General features: G+C 41.6%; 1 protein-coding gene across 1 annotated transcript in view; it reads right to left on the bottom strand.

The window, feature by feature from the left end:
• Positions 1–14,514, bottom strand: part of LOC112110507 (sodium/hydrogen exchanger 7) — a 100,304-nt gene that overhangs the window by 11,162 nt on the left and 74,628 nt on the right. Inside the window, exons 13-15 of the mRNA XM_026650341.1 lie at positions 10,495–10,554; positions 5,327–5,390; positions 1,922–2,004 (exon numbers count right to left, since the gene is read on the bottom strand). Coding sequence (XP_026506126.1) covers positions 1,922–2,004; positions 5,327–5,390; positions 10,495–10,554 — 207 coding nt within the window. The remainder of the gene's footprint in view (positions 1–1,921; positions 2,005–5,326; positions 5,391–10,494; positions 10,555–14,514) is intronic.

A 14,514-nucleotide genomic window follows, 5' to 3' on the forward strand; every position in this document is an offset into this window, starting at 1 on the left:
GATGGAGCCAGGCTGCATGCATGGACCAACAGACACTAGTTCTTTTTAAGTAGACTAGGGGTCTACTTAAATCACAGAGAAATCTCACGATTTTCACGGGTTGGTCATGGAATAAATAGCAAATTTTGTGGAGGTGTTACCCAACCATGAAATTTGCTATTTATGCTGTAACCAACCCATGCAAAAGGTGTGATTTCTCCACAGCATTTCTCAAACTAGACGCCCAGACCCAAAAGCGGGTCACAAGCCTATTAGGGGGTCATGGTATTGCCACCCTCACTTCTGCGCTGGCTGTACCTGAAGTTGGGGTGGTGGGAGAGTGGTGGCTGCTGCCCAGCATGTTATTGGCACCCTTACTTCTCTATAGCTGCTGGTGGGCAGAGCTGGGCTCCTGGCCAGCAGCTGCCACTCTCCCTTCAGAGCTGGGTGGTGGGGGACCAGGGAAGACCATATTTCATGGTCCATGACACGATTTCCACAGCCGCAAATTTGGAGGACGCCCTATGTGTAACCCCTCAGTGGAATACAATAGGGACCATCACTCAAAGAAGAAGAATCTCCTTTTTACTTGTGAAACAATTGAACAAATTTCATTTGTTGAGAGAGCTATCCTGCAACTACTTTAAACTTGGGATTCAGAGGTGACAGGCTTCTCAATGAGCCCAGTGTATTAACCAACTCCAACAAGCAGATAACATTTGTACTGAACTGTACCCACCAGAAACCTATTGCGCCCTACCCAGTCATCGGTGCTGAAGGGCACATTTTAACCGTGCTCTTTGTGAAACTAAAAAAAGCCAATAGCAATAAGAAATTCTATTTCTGGATTCCAATGTTTCATCAGCACAAAGTCTGCAAAGATCTTTCCCCAGCCCACTAGTTGCTATTGAGAAAACAAGTGCGTTAGAAGCCAATCTCTTACATTCAAAATTCAACTGTAATAGAGCGAACAAAGCTGCTTTAAATTAATGCTTTTCCCTCTCCTGCACCTGCTGGGGACTGTGCTTGTGCCAGGGTCGGACAAGAGGAAATAAACACTGCCAGCCAACCCTAGTTTACAAAGGCACATCCTCGAGGAGGGGGAGGGGTAGTTTAGTCAGCTCTGCTTCCTTCTTCAAAGGCAGTTAATCACTACCACATACTCTGAATTATTTCCCATCTTTCTTCACAGTGAGTCTCACAAAAGAATGCTAAGTAGCAGTACTATCACAGCAGTTTGGCCTAAAAATTGACCTACTGATACTTTGACAGAGGCTCCAACCACTTGAAAAGTTGTCTCTTAAGGATTACAAACATTTACAAGTATTTCAACAAATCAGTGTATGTGCTCCCTTAGGTTATGTCTACACATCAATGCAAGCCTGGGCTCAAGCCTAACCTATCTTGCGTCCACACACCAATTGTGCTAACATTTGTAGCCAGGGACTTTTTTGGAGGGTGGATGAGTCAGACTGAACTTCTGAGTCCTAGACATCTCATATCATCTACAGGGTATCCCATAAGGGCTCCATCCTAATGAAGCAGTATGGCTATTCAAAGCAAAGTAACTGAGCTGGAGAACAGAGGTTCAGGAAGAACTAGACTGCTAGTTCTCTGGGCATTAGCAAAAATGAGAATTGTTTTGCAAAATGGATCACTGACTAGAACATTTGATCTGTTTCCCGATCATTGCTTTTGATGCAGAATTCCTTTTCTCAGTAAAGCTCTTCTCTCCCCACACAAGGGTGAAATACCACATGCCATAATGAAGGAAATTAACTGCAAGTTCAAGTTTCTGCCCTGTGCCCCAAATCTATATGAATGACCTTTATAAAACCCCATCTTCAAATCCATAAATCCAGAGAGTAATAAATGGCAAAGAAATTGAACATTACATTAGCTTCCATATCTTGAAGCTAAGCAATGCTTGTTAAAAGGATACTTGTGATCAAAGCTATACCATAACCTGAAGAGCCAAGCACTTTCCTGCTTTGTCCGGTTTCCTCTTTCAGAATCTGGACCATCCTGAGAATGAAAGGACAAAATGCACTCTGTTATTTCTGGAAATACAAACATACACTTCCACCCAAAAATTCCACTGAAATTATAGACATAAATGTAATCCCCCTGAAATGAGTAACTCCACACTTACATGGGATTTTACGGGGGCGGGAGAATAATTTAAAAAAGAGTTAGGAAGACTGGTGTGCTGAGAAAATGCCCCACCCTACTCAGATCAGTGAAGGGCCATTCCGCTTGGTTCAGTGCAGAAGATGTATGCTGCATGTCATGGGTCCCTCTGCACTGGAGTGAAATTCATCCTTAATTACTTGAATGATAAAAAACATTCCTTGTCCTAAGACTAGTTAAATCACTGATGACTGACTGTGTACCTTGGGGAAAAGTCACTTTACCTCTTGTGACTCAGCTGATGCAGTAGTAGCATTGGGTAAAAATCTAAAGCTGAAAACCGGATGTTGCATCAGAGAGCTAAGCCTTCCTGGATAAATACTCTTAAACATTAGACCCTATGGTTTGAAAGTTTTTACTGAATAAAATGGACTGGAACATTTCCAGATTTGTTCCAGATTTATTCATCTCAACTTTGGCTTCCTTTACTCTGGGTTTATTTGATATCTTTGCCTTAAGCTTCTTGTTTCATGGTCAGAACAAGAGGCTTTAGCACACCTGATGAATTTCAGAGATAAAATTATGCTTTGTCAATCAGCATTAGAAGAAATAGGCTCATCAGTGAATCCATGTAAGCTTGATACATTATATTTGGGTGAGGTTGTGAAGGATTTGGTAAGTGCCAGATCAGACTAAGTCTCAGAAGCATTAAAGCATTAAACAGGGGCGGTGCCCGGGGGAGTTAGGGGGCTAGCTTTCCACCCCAAAACTTGCTTTAGCTCCCCTCCACATAGCCACCCCTCCCAGCGCAAAGGTCAAACCTTACACAGATACTTCTCCTCTGCCTTCAGAACTGGGTGCCTGGCCAGCAGCCACTGCTCTCCAGCCACCCAGCTCTGGAGGCAGCGCCGCTGCCAGCAGCAGCGGAGAAGTAAGCCCAGGAGGGGGGGCAGAGATCCAGGGCGCACCACCAAGGGCAGATGGAGGGTCCAGAGCTCCCCAGAGCAGCCTGGACTGACCCGCTCTGGACTGGGCTACTGGGCCCCACCCCTCTGCAGTCGCTGCCCCCCCGAGGGCTCTCCCGGCCCAAGAGCCAGGTCCCCCCAGCCTGGGTGGCTTTTACAGGCTGAGAGCAGTCAAAGGGCGAAAAGGAGCTGAGGCACATACACAGCACGAGGGCTCTGAGCAGCAGCAGGAGATGGGGAAGCGTTACGGCCACCCGCACCATGGCACTAGCCAGCGCATCCGCACTGCCCGGCTCCAGCTTCTGGCCTCCAACGTGGCCATGGGGCGGGGCCTCAGGGGAGGAGGCAGGGCTGGCACTTAACTGAGGAGCAGGGGATGGGGCCTTGTGGCGGGGGGCACAGCCCCCCCAATTTTCTGTCTAATCCACATCAACCCTTGCACTAAGAAGAGTTCCTGGCATTAAATATAAGCCTTTTAATGTAATAGCAGCAGCACAAGTGATCAACCAGATGGTGTTCAGCTGCATTTGTTTTTACTTTTGTAACCGCTTTTTCTTTTGGCTAGAAGCTGCCAAAGCTAGGTCAGAGAAACCAATGAAGTGAGAACACCCATGAAACAAATCTTCAAATCACTGGAGAAATAATGCTGAAGCCATTCTACCACCTCCATGTGCTTCCAACCTAGAAAAGGGGTAGCATCACCACAGAAAGCCAGACTTCTCAACAAACAGCTCTCTGGTCCCTCCCAAATGATAAATCTATTCTGCTGCAATTGCGACCTGCTCCTGATCTTGGGCCTGTAAAATAGGGGGAGAAATCCCACGGAAACTATAACTAATGGCTTTTGTTAAGGATACAATACACACAAGTAAGCAGAAACACAGTTCAGACAAATGCTTTACATTTCAGTGGGACAGAATATAGAACAAATGACTAGCTTCTAATTTCTTCACAAATATTGCCAATGTGAATATTATACCTTGTTTTTTCTAATTTTTTCTGCTGCAAGCAGTTCCTCAGATACGGCTCAGTCTAGTCTGAACTGGCTGAGAACATTACATCATTGCACTGCCATCTAACCTTGGGTCTTACCCTGCTTCCACTGTCTTCCTTGGGAATGGGTAGGGCATACAGAGATTAGGAAAGGCAGAAAGAGAGACTTCTGTCGCTGGACTGGGCCTATTCTAAGATCTTCCAGACACAAAAGGCCAAATTCATACTTTGTGTTACCTTATCCCCACAGTCTTAGAAATTACATATAACATGCTGTTGACTTCAGTGAAGTTATACCAGGGATGGATTTGACCCAATATCTACAAGGAGCTCAATTCAGATGTGTAGCTCAGTTCCTGTGATAAAGAAAACTGAACAAGTTCTTTTTAATCGTCATTTGCTTACAAGAGGAACAGCAAGCTAACAGCAAGGAGATACAGCTAACAGAAACTTCACTCCAAATGCAGTCAGTGATATGTGTGTGTTCTGTTGGTGTTCTGTACCCTGAATTTCATGGAACTGAGAAACTAGAGCCCTGTGAATCTTCTGGGTAGAAATCTATTAGTGTTTTATGTTGTGCGCTTTGTTTCCCCCTTGGTCTTGCAGTGGTGATCGGCAATACAGGGGTGAGGTCAAACTGTGCTGGTGCCCTCTGTAAAATAGTGAGGGTGCGCATTAACATAGTGGTGAGCACAAGGGAACTTTTAATTTGTGCTGGCAGGGTCTACCTGTGCTGTTAGCATGCAACACATTGGTGCACCTTCGAAATCATTGCCCTCTAGTGCACACTGATGTAGATGAGACCAAAGATTAAATTTGATAATCTGACTGCAGCTACTTTACACAGTTAAAAGTGCAGTATTTGGTAGCAGTCACCGAACAGAAGCCAAGAGGACTTTTCTCTATCCATTGCTCCTAAAAAGAACTGGTTATGGTTTAGAACATTTAAAGAATCCCTACTGAAAAAATAAAAAAGCAAGCCATTAGACAGCATGCAAAAAACTCAGATCTGGGGAATTTTCTGGTGCTCTTACAAAAGATCCAAATTTGAATTACAAAATTTAGAAGCACATATCAAGATGGTGTATTCTGTGACCTGAAAATGTTCCCATCGGCCACCACAGGTATCAATCAGCAAATAAAATGCATCTGTCACTAGAGAAAATATTCACCAATGTCACATACCCTTCACGTTCTTTTGGATTATCTCATTTTATATTAGCTCACCAGCCTAGTAAGGAAGTTATCTGATTACTTACTCCTTGTAAGACTTGAAAGCTGTCATTGCTGGGTGGGGGATCCTGATCTGGGTCAACTCCAACCCTATAGAAACATTAGGAAAACAAACAACACAAAAGCAAACGGTTATCAGATGGTCATAAACACCATAAGCAGACGAGAATGCATTTTTAAAAGCGGCTTAAGTGGTTAGTTCAACAGCATTCCACATACTTATTATAGAAGTCATTTTAGGAAGAGTCTTTCTTTATTCCATCATAGTTACATAGACCCATTACAAAGAAGTTCCTCTTTCAATCAACCAGAATTCTTCTCCAGGCAGCAGATTTTCATTTACAACTCACTACACTCTTCCTTGGCTGGCTGCCATCCCTGCTGGGTCTTTTAGAACCATATCACTTTGTGCACGGACTAGCAGAGTTGTGGCTAGCCTCTTGTTCTGCAGGGAACGTGCCTCCTGTATGGCAGAGTGTGTACACAAGAGTACTGTGATGCTAGACAGGCCTCAAAATGGCATAAGCATATACGATCACTTACACTTTTAAAATATACTTCCTAAAAAGGGATCAGCAAAAGAGTTTAGAAAGCTAGGTCTTCACTGCCCCCCCGTTTGGATTACAGTAGTGTGAACAGCAGAGTGCCCCAAAGTGCTATACTGTAACTCCCCCTTGAGGATGCTGCGGGCGTGAACTAAAAGGTTCCTAGTTCACATGAATGTAATCCTGTTTGAAGAGGACTATGTTAACGTGAACTGGGAACCTATTAGTTTGCATCCACACAGGAGTTACAGCATTGGACTTTGAGGCAGACTGCTAGTCACACTCCTGTAGTCTGAACTGCCCGGGAATTCGTTATCTTAGTTTGCTCTGTCTTTGGGGAAGTTTCATTATCCTAAATAACATGGGAATTGCCACAATGGATCAGACTAGTAATCCCTCTAGTCCAGTCTCCTCTCTCTTAAAGTGATCAGGACCAGATGCTTCAGAGAAGGAGCAAGAAACCAGACAGCAGGCAATTACAGACTAGCAGGCCCATAAGGGAATTTCCTTGCTATAGTTATTCAGTTAGTGATCGTCTTATGCCTGAAGTATCCCTTCCAAACATCTATTTAATCTTATCTAAAGTAACTCAATATTTCTGTTATCCTTATAGTTGTCAAGTCCTTCTGAAATCCTACTAAGCCCTTGATCTCCAGGATCTCTTGTGGCACCAAATTCCACAGATTAATTGTGCATTCCACAAGAGAATGGTTTATCAGTGTTAAATTTATTGTCTTTCAATTTTATTGAATGTCTCCTCGTATTAGGAGTAAGGGAAAAAATAGGAGTAAATTACACACTCACGTTGTGTAACTTAATCATGTTCTCTCTTATTTGCTTACTTTTGGAGAAAACGGACCGTTTAGTTTACTCTCCTCATATAGAAGATTTTCCAGGCCACTCGTTACACATCTATAACTCTCCTCTATTTCGGCTACATCTTTTTAGAGATGGGATTACCAGAACTGAACAGAAAATCCCAGGCGAGGGCCTATCAATGGTGGACAGAAGGGACATGATAACGTTACAATGAATGGGACAGAGAAGATAGATTGGACATTACTGTTCCCCTCTTATCATAAAAAAAGAGGGCATCAATGAAACTGAAAGGGAACAAGCTTTAAACTGATATGGAAATACTTTTTCCGCACAGGGTGAGATTCTATGTTGTGCCTCTTAAAAGCACAGCACAAAGAGGAGAATGGGAGCATGAGGCACTTGAACTACAACTCCCATGAAGCACCATGGCAGCATTTCCAAAACAGAATTATTTTGGGTTTTGGCTAAAAATTTTCAGTATTCAAATTTCTGCTCCAAACTGAAATTTTCTGTGGAAAATTTAGATGCAAACTTTTAAAGTTTTCATTGCAATTTTCTGTGGAGGAAAAAAACCTCATTTCTGTTGATTTCCCTTTGTAGAAGTCAGACGGGTTATTTCCTATCATATGTTTACCTTAGTGTTCTTCAGTCCTATTTTTGACTTGTTTCAGCCAATTAACAGGGTACCAAAATAGGGCCTACTGGTTTGAATTATTAGTCTCACCTTTCAGCATTTTTTTAAACAGGTACAATATTTGGTGTCCTCCAGTATACTAGCTGATTTTAATGCAAGTGTTTATTTTTCTTAGCAGCTCAGCCACTTCATTCTTAGCCTTGTACTAACTGGGTGACTTTTTGCTTTTTATCAATTTGTTCTAGCAGATCTTCTTTTTGAGACCAGAATCTCAGACAGTACGTCATTTTATTACCAGAAAAAAGGGTAAGTATCTCCCTAATATGCTCTGTGGTGAAGACAGATGCAAAGAAAATATTTAGCGACAATGTCCTTCTCCTCCTTAATTGGTTCCTTTGCTCCCTGTTAGTCTGTACTCACCAGTCCCTCAAAGTCTTTGGTGTTTTACCCTCCTTGCTTCCCAACTTCAGTACAACCTCACTTCATATCTTCATATAAAGCAGTCTTTCCTAAAAAAAATCTCTTTGTTTAATGTCTTTGATTATTTGCTCTTCAAATTCTCTTATCCCTCATAATTCCCATTTTACCTGCTGTAATTTATAGGCTTTTCTATAGGCTTCACTTAACCTGGATTTCCATTTTCTGACACACACCTCTGAGGCTCAAATAACCTCTTGCATCTTAACACTTAGCCAAGCTAACTTTTTTCTTGCCCGTCTGCTTCTTTTTTGTTTAGGGGGTATGTGTGCCTGATGTGTCTATTATGGAATGCTTATTAATAGTTTTCATGCAAAGTCTAAGGATTTTTAGTTCTTCGCTTAACTTCAGGATCTTTTTGACTAGGTCTCTCCTTTAAATAAGTCCCTTTTCTAAAGTTTAAATGTTCGAGTGCTAGTTTTTGTTAACATTACTCCCACAAGGATGTTGGCCACTAGTTATTAAGCAACCACCAAATAATTAATAATCTTTAACTACAATTCATGACAAATCCTACTATTCCCACCATCAGAATTTAGTGCAGAGAATGTAATCAAATATTATAGTTCACTTTGAAGTCAAGACAGAGTTCCAGTTCAGTTCAAGAAAAGCTCTTGATGTTGGAGAAAAGTCTCTCAAAGCAAAGTGGTTTCCCTTTACTTGCCTGCTTCATAAGCAATTACAAAGATCAATTGCTATGGAAGTAAATATTTGTTCCTGTTGACTTGAATTGTATTGAAGTACAAAATTCTTCAGGGCTGGATTGATTTACTTGGATTAGCTCTTATACACCAGTGACCATAGTAAGCCCAATCATCTTGGAATTTCACTGAAATAGTCTACTGGAAAGCCAGATGAACAAGCATATGTTGGTCTAAGCACTGACCGGATTACGTGACTTGAAGGGCATGTCAGCTGCAATGCAGCCAAGAACATGCCACTGCAGTCCCAGCAGCCACCACTATTTTCTGTGCTATCCACTCGGACAATCCATAGCTGCAACATATGGTTTCTAGGATTGCACAGATGAAGTGTTTGATTTGGCAACAAAATTATTTACCTAAGACTTGGCTGAGGGATAACAGTATATGAGAAAAGTCATGCGTGAAAAATTTTCTGTTGTGACTAGATAAAAAAGTCTGAAATCGGCCAATTAAAAATGCATTTCTCCTTTCAGCATCAATTCACTATTTTATTATGTAGAACCAGATGACTACAAAAACTGTCTTAGTAAAAATACTATTTAGTCACCATTTTCATTCTGGTCTTGGGATAGTCAGTGGAATTTATACAGACACAACAAAGTAACAGTATCTAGAGCAGAAAACAAGCTCATTGAAGTGAAGGTGTGACCCCTTATGAAAATAATTCTCTATTTTTCAGAATATGAACAGCTTATCTTACTTTAAGACATGTTTTAATGGTAAATGGATTATCACTGAGCTTGTAACTTCATCTGCCAACTGAGTTCCTTAACTACCAACCTTTCCCTGTCAACACTATTTCCTTAACCAATTTGGTTTGGAAGGGATCTAGAATTACAGTAGAATTCCAGCATCACTCTTGGTGCCATAGTAACTACGCAGATGTGACACCTGTGACCCAAAAGCTGAGCACTGGCGTCACTGTAGTTAGGCAGACTCCTCCCCACCTTGCATGCACATGTTCATGAGCCCAGTCCCTGTGACAATGGTGCTACTGTCATTCTGACTTCTGCCAACACACACGAAAACAAACTCAAAGGGAAAGTTTACATGGAAAACAAAAAAAAGTTGGCAAAAAACACTTTTAAAAGCCCGATTGATCCTCACTTTGAGAAACTCCACACTGGGCCATAGAAAGCAGAGCAGCTCTAATTCTTGGTGATATTGCCTAAGTCCAGCCTTCCCAAAGCCTGAAATGGAGGGCAGGAATTCACCATAGGTGGCATGTCTAACTAAGCATGTAAAGTTACTGTGGTAACAGCCCTGAATGCTGGTAGTACTTTAACTATTCTGGTTCTCAATGCAGCTTGTTTTGGTGTTGGCCTATTTGTGGTTCTAAAAACTAACCGGCTGATTGGGACTCCTGTGATACAACAGGGTGCATTAAAGATGCACCAAAGGAATGTAATTATTACACTATACACACCTTCAACAGCCTACAACAGGCCTTGTTTACCAGTTCACTGGTTTTGGAAACTGATCTTGACTCCCCTCCCACTAAACTCAATGGATCAGCTCCGATCAGCACCTTTCTTGGGAGGGTTCCAATATGGAACAGTCCTGCAACTGTGGTGGGAGTCAATCTTACTCTCCTGAGTAACCCCTTGGAAGTCACGTAGACTACTTGCATGAATAAGGATTATAGGATCAAATCCATGATTTCCCAATTCACAGAAGTCAGATGAGGCTTTTATTTTTACTATTTTTACAATAAAAGAACCATTTTACTTTCTTTCCTAAGCGTGTGGTGAGGTAGAAGGGGTCTGTTATCCAGATTTTAAGGGGAATAACAAAAAAAAATTGGAAAAAACTGAAAGAGTGAAAGCCCTGCCTGTGGGAACCACACCCTTTCAGCTCACAGGAACTAAACTGATTCAGCATTATGGAAATTGTACAGTCCCTCATTTGAAAAGCAGCAGCATGCCACAGCATAGAAAGAGAACACATACTTTGGGTTAGAAAGGTGAAGAAAGCCAAGCACCAGGTTAATTTTATACTGAGGAAACCAGTGTCACCTGAAGTACAGCCAGCGGCTTTCATTTATCTCTTCCACCGATGGAGCATGATCACCAACTCTGGTACAGCACAAGAATGGAATGTAAGTAACAGAAAACGTTTGTGAGCTGGTATCTTTAGCCAAGCTCAAAATAAAAACAAACCAAAACCAACAACAAAAACAATGGAATACAAAATAACAAAAAAAAAAATTCACAGAAAGTAACAATGACAACACTGTATGATAAACATTTGCCAATAACATCCCTTAGTTTGTTTTCATACAACCATGTGGGTGGTAATCACATCCAGAAGCTATCACCTCCAAGAAAAGGAGATCCAACCATGTTACCACAGAATCTTTACATGACAACAAAGTGCATGTAACAATTATTTCTAGCAATTATTACAAGGTGGACAAAATTACTATAAGGTGGGTGCCCAACTGGTTGAAAGACCATACTCAAAGAGAAGTTTTCAGTAGGTCGCTGTCAAACTGGGAGGGTGTATTTAGTGGGGTCTTGCAAGGGTCAGTCCTGGGTCTGGTACTATTCAGTATTTTCATTAATGACTTGGATAATGTAGTGGAGAGTATGGCTATAAAATCTGCAGATGACACCATACTGGGAAGGGTTGCAAGCACTTCCGAGGACAGGATTAGAATTCAAAATGACTTCGACAAATTGGAGAATTGGTCTAAATTCAACAAAAAGAAATTCAGTAAAGATAAGTGCAAAGTACTACATTTTGGAAGTAAAAAAATCAAATGTACAACTACAAAATGGGGAACAGTACTGCTGAAAAGGATCTGGGAGTTATAGTGGATCACAAATTGAATACGAGTCAACAATGTGATGCAGTTTTTAAAAAGGTTAATATCATTCTAGGGTGTATTAAAGGGAGTGTCGTACCGAAGTCCCAGGTAATCGTCCGACTCTACTCTGCGCTAGTGAGGCCTCAGCTGGAATAGTGTCCAATTCTGGGTGCCATACTTTAGGAAAGATGTGGACAACCTGGAGCGAGTCCAAAGGACAGCCACAAACATGAAAAAAGCTTTAGTAAACCTGATCTACAAGGAAAGATTAAAAAAAACTGGGCATTTTAAATCTTGAGAAAAGAAGACAGAGGGACTTAATAAAAATCTTCAAATATGCTAACGGCTGTTATCAAGAGGACTGTGATCAATTGTTCTCCATGTCCACTAAAGGTAGGACAAGTAGTAACTGGCTTAATCTGCAGCAAGGGAGGTTTAAGTTAGATATTAGCAAAAACTTTTTAGCTAGAAGGGTAGTTAAGTTCTGGGACAGGCTTCCAAGGGAGGTTGTGGAATCCCCCTCAATGGAGGTTTTTAAGAACAGGCTGGACAAACACCTGTCAGAGATGGTCTAGGTTTACTTTCTCCTGCTTCAGTGCAGGGGCTGGACTAGATGCCCTCTCAAGGTCCCTTCCAGCCTTATGTTGCTATGATTGGCTACACATATACATATAAGATATAGCTATAACAGTGGTAGGCAACCTATGGCACATGTGCTGAAGGCGGCACGCGAGCTGATTTTCAGTGGCACTCACACTGCCCGGGTCTTGGCCACCAGTCCGGGGGGCTCTGTATTTTAATTTAATTTTAAATGAAGCTTCTTAAACATTTTAAAAACCTTATTTACTTTACATACAACAATAGTTTAGTTATATATTATAGACTTATAGAAAGAGACCTTCTAAAAACGTTAAAATGTATTACTGGCATTTATTAGACCCATGAGTTTATTATTAGAGTTAATAAATGAAGACTCGGCACACCACTTCTGAAAGGTTGCTGACCCCTGAGCTATAATATAGATATAGATTGGAGAGAGAGATTGTGTGCATATGTACATAAGATATGGCCAATTCATATACACACAAAAATATATTTAAAAAAAACATTAAAGGTTGCAAAGTTGAGCATTCTAAAATTAGCACATTCCAGAATTAAGGTTACCTTGTGCAGGTAGTGACACCTACAGTTAAGGTTGCCTGAGTCTCTCCATTCTAAGATTCTCTTTTCAGTTGCTTATAACTGCCAAACTAACAGGCAGATATTTTCCATGGTGTATGTCCATGGAAGATATTTTTGGAAAATTACAGCAAAACCTGTTCAGCTTTTTCCTCAGAATAAGTTTAGGGAAAAATACATTTTTACTGAGGTTAAAATATCCATCCAACCATTCTGTTGAGAAGCTCTAGTGCCTCCATACTTTAGAGCAGTGACTTCAAATCTGGCAGGAGGGCACCCTGGTGTCAGGGATGTGCCTTTTGGCATCCCCCGCAATAACCCACACTAATTTAACCACATTACAAGCCCCTAAAAATTCCACTTTGCACATGCTCAGTAGACACTTCTTGGAGTTTGGCCACTAAATTTTCCTGAAGAGTCCATATGCTCTGAGCACGCTCTGGCCCTGGGATGCAGGGACGGAGCAGGATTAACTGCTCTTTCCCAGTACTGGAGGCCACAGTGGCACCAGCACAGGAACTGAGAGCAGGAAGCCCGTCTCTCCAGGCAGAGCAGAGGATGAAGCAGTCTGACTTGAAGGCAGAGGGGACTAAGGCCAGAATGGGGGTGAAGGGGTGATTGGGTCCTACTGGTCAAGGAGCCAGGGAGGGTAGGGATGGGGAGACTGAGCTCACACTCAATTGTGGGGGAGGGTAGGGAGACCAGTTGGGCAAGGAGATTGGGAGTGGGGGAAGGCAGAGATCAGATGTGGAGCCTGGGGAGGAAGCTGGGACTTGGACAGAGAACCTGGAGGAAGAGAAGACTGGGATGAGGAGCCAGGGCTTAGGAAGGGGGCTAAATAGGTTTCAACCCAGCTGATGACCCATGTGGGTGTCAGTATGATGTAAATTCTGCCTGTGCAATCTTAATTCAGACCCTTGTGATCATGTAATTAAAAGCTGAATTACAATCTGCACATTTTCTCCATAGGACACCTGCTAATTCAGTGCACTGGATGGTGCTCACTGAATGAGTTAGCTATTAAATATTTTGTTTTATTCTCATGGGTCAGTATCTGACCCCATGCCTCATTTACTGCACATCCCTCAATTTCTCATTGCTTAAATTTTTAAGCACAGTCGTACATTGTGCAATTTTACTTCCATATAGTTAAAACATTCAATAAGTCTTTGTATCTGAATAAGCTGGACAACAACAGGACTTCAATTAAAAATCCTGCTATTTCAATAGTAACCATGTCACTATGCATCATTTAAGTACCAAAAAAAACACAGAAAAGTTAGTATTGGAAATCAAAACCTCTCCCCCCAGCAAGAACAGTGCTTCATTCTATTCTCTCTCACAAGCTACTTTACAGTTCCTAAAATTCAGAAAAGTTTGTTTACTAATTAAAATTTCATGTTTTGAAATGAATTGATTTCAGCTACTTGTAGTGACTCTTCCCACCCACCTAGTTTGAAACAACCAATGCTGAACAAGAAAGGGGAGGACATGAGTCAGCATTTTGCTTCAATGGCAACAGTCAGTACTAACCTGGAAAAAGGAAGCACTGCCACAACGGGTCACCCATTCCTAATGAACAATGACAGGTTTGTCATTTTGAGATATAAATGCAAGAGTTCCCTTTCCCTGGGAGAAGTACAAGTGAAACCTTGTCAGCCACTCTCTAGAGAGGAACTTTGACAATGCTTCTGATTTATTGGTCTGTCAGATCTCTCTGAAGTTTTTTAGCAGCTTCAGGCAGGAAAAATGTTTCTTGGCTTTAACCACCACTGGATTTTTAAACTCCGCCCCCCCCCACCCCACCCCCCCACTAGATTATTCAAGCTAAACTGTATTTTCCAAACAAAAACCAAACTCACTCCTCCAAGAACATAGCTATTTACCATTCAGGGACTTAAATGTAATCTTCCAAAGACATCTATGAGATCCAAGAAACTCAAGCATCTGGCATGATGGGAATGAAAAATTATTACTGATGTTTAAATGTTTAACATGTTTAGTTTCCAACGGCTGAATCTAAAATGGACACAAACTTCTCAAACAA

This window comes from Terrapene carolina, unplaced genomic scaffold, assembly GCF_002925995.2.
Source record: "Terrapene carolina triunguis isolate 2854851 unplaced genomic scaffold, T_m_triunguis-2.0 Scaffold25, whole genome shotgun sequence".
Classification (NCBI taxonomy): domain Eukaryota; kingdom Metazoa; phylum Chordata; order Testudines; family Emydidae; genus Terrapene; species Terrapene triunguis.